General features: G+C 46.3%; 1 protein-coding gene across 1 annotated transcript; it reads left to right on the top strand.

The window, feature by feature from the left end:
• The first annotated feature begins 4,030 nt into the window (after positions 1 to 4,030).
• LOC115203467 (guanylyl cyclase-activating protein 2-like) lies at positions 4,031 to 6,000 on the top strand. Its single transcript, XM_029768165.1, has 4 exons — positions 4,031 to 4,645; positions 4,779 to 4,928; positions 5,378 to 5,486; positions 5,773 to 6,000. Exons 1-4 carry the CDS (start codon positions 4,445 to 4,447, stop codon positions 5,898 to 5,900), a joined length of 588 nt encoding a protein of 195 aa, XP_029624025.1. The 5' UTR covers positions 4,031 to 4,444; the 3' UTR covers positions 5,901 to 6,000.

The following is a 6,000-nucleotide window of genomic DNA, read 5'->3' on the forward strand; positions in this document are numbered from 1 at the left end:
GTGTCAGGGAATCACAGCAAGACTATTTAATTTCTGCTCATCAAGTCTCCTCAGATTCAGTGGTTTTGGGATTCTCCTGGCTCCAGCGACACAATCACCTCATCAACTGGTCTATGTCATGGGCTGGAGTCCATTCTGCCACGCCCATTGTCAGAAGTCAGCGCAACCTGCCCGGGATGTTTTCCTGGGGGCTCGGAAGGCACCCCGCTCGTACAGGGCTACTAGTTCCATCCAGCCAAGGCGGGTTGTGCAGGAGGTAAGATCTAGACCGGCTGTGCGCCTCCATAGCCCTGGGTTTCCAGCTCCTGTCTCTCGTGCGGACCCGGAAGTGCGTCAACCCAGTCCGACTCGTCCTGTTCCCGCTCCCCGCACTAGCCTTCAAGTGCGTAAACCCAGCACCGCCAGTCAACAGTCGTCAGAGCTGCCCGCCAGTCAACAGTCGTCAGAGCTGCCCGCCAGTCAACAGTCGTCGGAGCTGCCCGCCAGTCAACAGTCGTCGGAGCTGCCCGCCAGTCAACAGTCGTCGGAGCCGCCCGCCAGTCAACAGTCGTCGGAGCTGCCCGCCAGTCAACAGTCGTCGGAGCCGCCCGCCAGTCAACAGTCGTCGGAGCCGCCCGCCAGTCAACAGTCGTCGGAGCCGCCCGCCAGTCAACAGTCGTCGGAGCCGCCCGCCAGTCAACAGTCGTCGGAGCCGCCCGCCAGTCAACAGTCGTCGGAGCCGCCCGCCAGTCAACAGTCGTCGGAGCCGCTCGCCAGTCAACAGTCGCCGGAGTGGCCAGACTGCGCTGAACTGCCGGAGTGGCCAGACTGCGCTGAACTGCCGGAGTGGCCAGACTGCGCTGAACTGCCGGAGTGGCCAGACTGCCCTGAACTGCCGGAGTGGCCAGACTGCCCTGAACTGCCGGAGTGGCCAGACTGCCCTGAACTGCCGGAGTGGCCAGACTGCCCTGAACTGCCGGAGTGGCCAGACTGCCCTGAACTGCCGGAGTGGCCAGACTGCCCAGACTGTCCCGAGTTGCCAGACTGCCCAGACTGTCCCGAGTTGCCAGACTGTCCCGAGTTGCCAGACTGCCCAGACTGTCCCGAGTTGCCAGACTGCCCAGACTGTCCCGAGTTGCCAGACTGCCCAGACTGTCCCGAGTTGCCAGACTGCCCAGACTGTCCCGAGTTGCCAGACTGCCCAGACTGTCCCGAGTTGCCAGACTGCCCAGACTGTCCCGAGTTGCCAGACTGCCCAGACAGCCTGGAACGGCCTGAGCCGGAGCCACCTCCAGAAATAGGTGGGTTGGGGAGGGGGGGTGTAGCACAGTGCCGTCGTTGACGGCAGCCACCCTCCCTTCCCTCCCTTTAGTAAAGGGGAATTTTTCTTTTGGTGTTGCTTGGGGTTATATTTTGTTAAGGTGCTTCCCGGGTAGCACCTTTAAAGGGGGGGTACTGTCACGTCCTGGCCAGTATAAGGTTAATTGTTTTGTAGTTTGGTCAGGACGTGGCAGAGGGTATTTGTTTTATGTGGTTCAGGGTGGTGTGTTTGGTTAAAGGGTGTTTGAGTTAGTAATTCCGGGTGTTGGTTTATGTTTAGGTATTTCTATGTGGAGTCTAGTGAGTGTATGTCTATGTTTGGTTAATTGGGGTTGGGACTCTCAGTTGAAGGCAGGTGTTGTCTATCTGCCTTTGATTGAGAGTCCCATATAGTATGGTGTGTTTGTGTTTAGTATTTGTGGGTGATTGTTCTGTGTTGAGCTTTGCTTGGCCAGACTGTTTGTAGTTGTTCGTTCGTTCGTTTCTTTGTTATTTTTGTATGTTCATTTTTGAGAGTAATTAAAAATCAAGATGAGCATACACGTACCTGTTGCGTATTGGTCCTCCTTCACCGACGACAACCGTGACAATAACCATGTACTCAATGTAACAGTTGCTGAATGATAAATGATGTTAGACCTTCTGAATATCTTTTCACCTAGACATGTATGTGACATAGGGTTTGCCCTCAATCTCTAACAGGATTTTCACTTATGTCAAAAATTGTTGTTAGAGAGGTGTCTGTGAGAAAGGGCAATATGTTTAGGTATCATATTGAGAATGACATAAGGGTTTAGGATGTTTAGTTTATTGATTTTATTGTTTACTATTTTTCTTGTATTCAACTATAATTTTGCACGGCCAATTTTTCAGTTTTTTATTTGTTAAAAAAGTTTGAAATATCCAATAAATTTCGTTCCACTTCATGATTGTGTCCCACTTGTTGTTGATTCTTCACAAAAAATTACAGTTTTATATCTTTATGTTTGAAGCCTGAAATGTGGCAAAAGGTCGAAAAGTTCAAGGGGGACGAATACTTTCGCAAGGCACTGTACTTTAATGAGATTTGGACCAATGGCTTACTTTATCCACACCTTACCTCATTATTCCAATATAGCTTTTGTTTAGGATCCACTGCTGGATTCCTGCCAGCCTGCCACTGTGAAATGAACGCTATTGTACCAATTATAAAATGGATAACAAACAACCTTTGAATATAGCCTAGCGGGTAAGAGTGTTGGGCTAGTAACCGAAAAGGCCGCTGGTTTGAATCCCCTAGCCAACTAGGTAATAAAAATGTTGGTTAAAAGTTGGGTGAAAAAAATCAGAAGTTGCCTTACGTTGACATCTTTTTGCAAATCCAATCAGTTTCCCACATTGTTTCAACGTCATCAGATTACAATTTTTGGTTGAAATTACATGCGAACAACTTTAATGCAAAAAGTTTTTGCCCAGTGGGAGGTGCTTTTATACGCTTCCCTTATTATGGACTGACCCACTGGAAAATATACAGGGTCGGGTTCACTAGGCACGAAACTGAAAAAAAACTGTTTGAAGCTGGGAGGTACTATATGAGCTCGTTTTGCTACAGTGTGCCCTAATGAATACGACCCAGGTTTGCTTTATCTTTTCTTTAGCTCAGTGTAGCCTAGCCTGATGCATTAGCCTTGCAGCGCCACAATCCCATTAGGGAGCTTGATATACCAGTCTTCCATCTACAAATCTAGCTTGGCCGAGAGCCTCTTAGCTTCACCCGGGGAGACATCCAGTCCAGGAAAAACAACATTGAGACTGTTTAAGGAATAAGGACAGACATGGAGCTCAATCTGGCCATGGCCATGTAAGTGCATCTCAGTTCAAGGTGAAAAGGCCTACGTTACAGCTTTGACGTGGATTACGACATGTTGTGCAATTTACAGTCAAATCAATGTCAGAATGTTTTGTATAGCATATGAGGTCCCTAGCTTGGGTATCTAGCCTACCTGACTGTTTCAGCATTCAGACACATTACATTGCCTTGACAGCAGCTAACGGGGCTCCATAATAAATACAAATACCAATTCCAGAAAACAACTTCAAAATGTGTGTGTGACCACCGGATATAAATGACTATCAACATTGTTGTTCTATGGCTGGCCTAGGTTGTATTCATTAGGGCATACTGTAGTTGACGTAGCAAAGTGTTTTACAACAGAAAATGAAAACAAGCCTTTCTTATTGGACAAGTTCAGGCAGTCCCTCCCTGTTTCAATCTGTTTTGTTCCCTTTGGTGCCCAATGAAAATGACCCAGGCTGATTGTGAAAGGCCTGGCATTCACTCACCTAATTGACTTCTCTGTTATGTTAAGATGTTCTGTTCTGAGAAGATTTGCGGGCATCAAGCTGGGAACCCCTTTAAGGACAATTGCTTTCGATGTGAAATGCTTACATGGCAGTAATGAATGTCCTCTGGCATAATCCATGGACCATTGGTTATGGACGATTCCTTCATAGTGATTGGTTGATCAGCAGCTCCATGGTTCCACAGTGAAAGACTGTGAAGAATTAACCACATGATGAGAATCACATACTGAGGGACTTTACCAGACAAATTAGCTTGGTCTGAGGGGCTTTGTGTTTTCTATTGATTCAATTGCTGTGCTGTCATGACAGTCTTGACAGCTTATAAATAGAATCAGGAGAAAGAATGAGATGGGGTGGTACAGCCTCATTAAATAGTATTTTCATTAATTAAAGCATTTGGGGAGTTGTATGATCATTTGAATTGAGGAGAGAGTGTCTAGGTCGGCATTACCTTGAATAATGTTCAGGACAAGCTGACATGAGGGTATATACAGGGACTATAGGCTAGGGTACCATACGTTTTTATCAATTCACAACCCTTGGGGCCTGGGAAAACCTGTCTGACATAATTCCTGTTCTAAAGCTGCTCCAAGTCACCTGACTGGAACATTAGTGAAGCCTCTGTGTCCAACCTCTTATCAGTTCAAGTGCTTTCATGATCGAGTCCTTCCTAATTACTGACACCAACTCGGGAGCCCCTCCTGTTTGTTAATGACCTCTTTTAGTAGGCCTACTGCAGAGACTCAGCACCAAGGAGTTTCAGAACAGAGGACAGCGCTCCCCCAACCACCTGCCTGCCAACATGGGACAGACGCACCACACGGAGCAGAATGACCCGGAGATCGATGTCAAGGCGCTCCAGGACATGTACAAAAAGTTTGTGACGGAGTGCCCGAGCGGTGTTTTATTTATCCACGAGTTCAAGCGTTTTTTTGGCGTCGACCCAACTGGGGAAGTCTCAGAGTATGCGGAGAGCATGTTTCGAGCTTTTGACAAGAATGGGGTGAGATAGCCTATTGTATGCTGTATGTTTCTGAGTTTTGCAGTTTTCTATATCCTTGCAAATGAACACGGGCACCGTTTTTCTAAGTCTAGGGAAAAAAACGATTGTTTTCAATTTGTCTATGTCTTTTCAGGATAACACCATTGATTTTCTGGAGTTTGTGGCAGCCTTGAATCTGGTTTTCCGGGGGGACTTGGAGCACAAATTACGCTGGTCATTTAAAGTATACGACAAGGACGGCAACGGCTATGTAGATAGGACAGAACTGCGAGCTATTATTGATGTAAGCACCCAGTGAAGGTCGCCTGAGGATTCCACAAGGTCACTACGGTGTCTAGTGATTAAATTATCCAAGGGTCTTATGGGAGTGTCTTCTTCAGTGGTGATAAATAAGCCGATGCAGACAATCAGTTTATCAGTTAAAACTTTCTGTTCAGATGGCTAACTTTTAACAATTCTGATGAGCCAATTCTGTGTGTGTGTATATGTGTGTGTGTAGGCTACTTTTGGCATGAGGTGTGGTTTAAATTACAAATCTAAAACAACTTTGATGTGTAAAAACATTAAGTGTGAATGCACACCTACAAACAGGTGCTATTGATGTAAGTTAGGCCTAACAATAGTAAAGGTTTTTAGGCCCTCTTACTTTGTGAATGATCTTGGCCTAAATAATTTATAACCATAGACTGTATGTATTGGTTACACACTGTTGCTTCTTAATTTCCCCCCTAGAGTATATATCGATTAAAGAAGACGTCCAAGAGCGAGCAGGAGGGTATGCAGCTGTCGGTGAATGAAGTGTGTGAAAGAATACTGAAGACTGTGGATGTGGACAATGACGGTAGGTGCATACTCAGTCTGAATGTTTACATTATGTGCAGTATTGGGGCAAATTCAGCAGAGCCCAATGTTATGGAACAAACAGATAGATATGTTTTGAAATCCCTCTTGTTTTCTTCTACATGTAGTCATGTCAGCTCTATTCATGACATGTTATCTGCACGTTTTCCTACTGAACGTGGCCCTGGTCTGCTTGTCCAGGTGTGCTGTAGGCCTGCACAGAAACTTCCAGTCTGTCTGTCTGCCTTGTTTTCTGGACAACCTTTGTGTTGTGATGGCCCATACAGGTCACATCACCCTGGAGGAGTTCATCAAGGGGGCCCAGGGAGACCCATGGATCATGAACATGCTCCAACTGGACATGAACCCTTATGGCTGGGTGCTGGAACAGAGAAGGAAGAGCGCACACTTTTAAAATGACTGGAAAGACAAAAGCATCTTCATTTAACATTTTTCTTTCTTTTTCCCCCCTTTTTTTTCTTAAACTAAATTAGGTTCCAAATCAATTGCACATG

The sequence above is a fragment of the Salmo trutta genome, chromosome 12, assembly GCF_901001165.1.
Source record: "Salmo trutta chromosome 12, fSalTru1.1, whole genome shotgun sequence".
Taxonomy (NCBI): Eukaryota; Metazoa; Chordata; class Actinopteri; order Salmoniformes; family Salmonidae; genus Salmo; species Salmo trutta.

Bases quoted from the DNA above. Each gene is read 5' to 3' on its own strand.
- LOC115203467 (XM_029768165.1), top strand. From the start codon at position 4,445: ATGGGACAGACGCACCACACGGAGCAGAATGACCCGGAGATCGATGTC. The intron at 4,646-4,778 runs GTGAGATAGCCT...ATGTCTTTTCAG, and splicing joins GAGCTTTTGACAAGAATGGG to GATAACACCATTGATTTTCT. The intron at 5,487-5,772 runs GTAGGTGCATAC...TGGCCCATACAG, and splicing joins TGTGGATGTGGACAATGACG to GTCACATCACCCTGGAGGAG.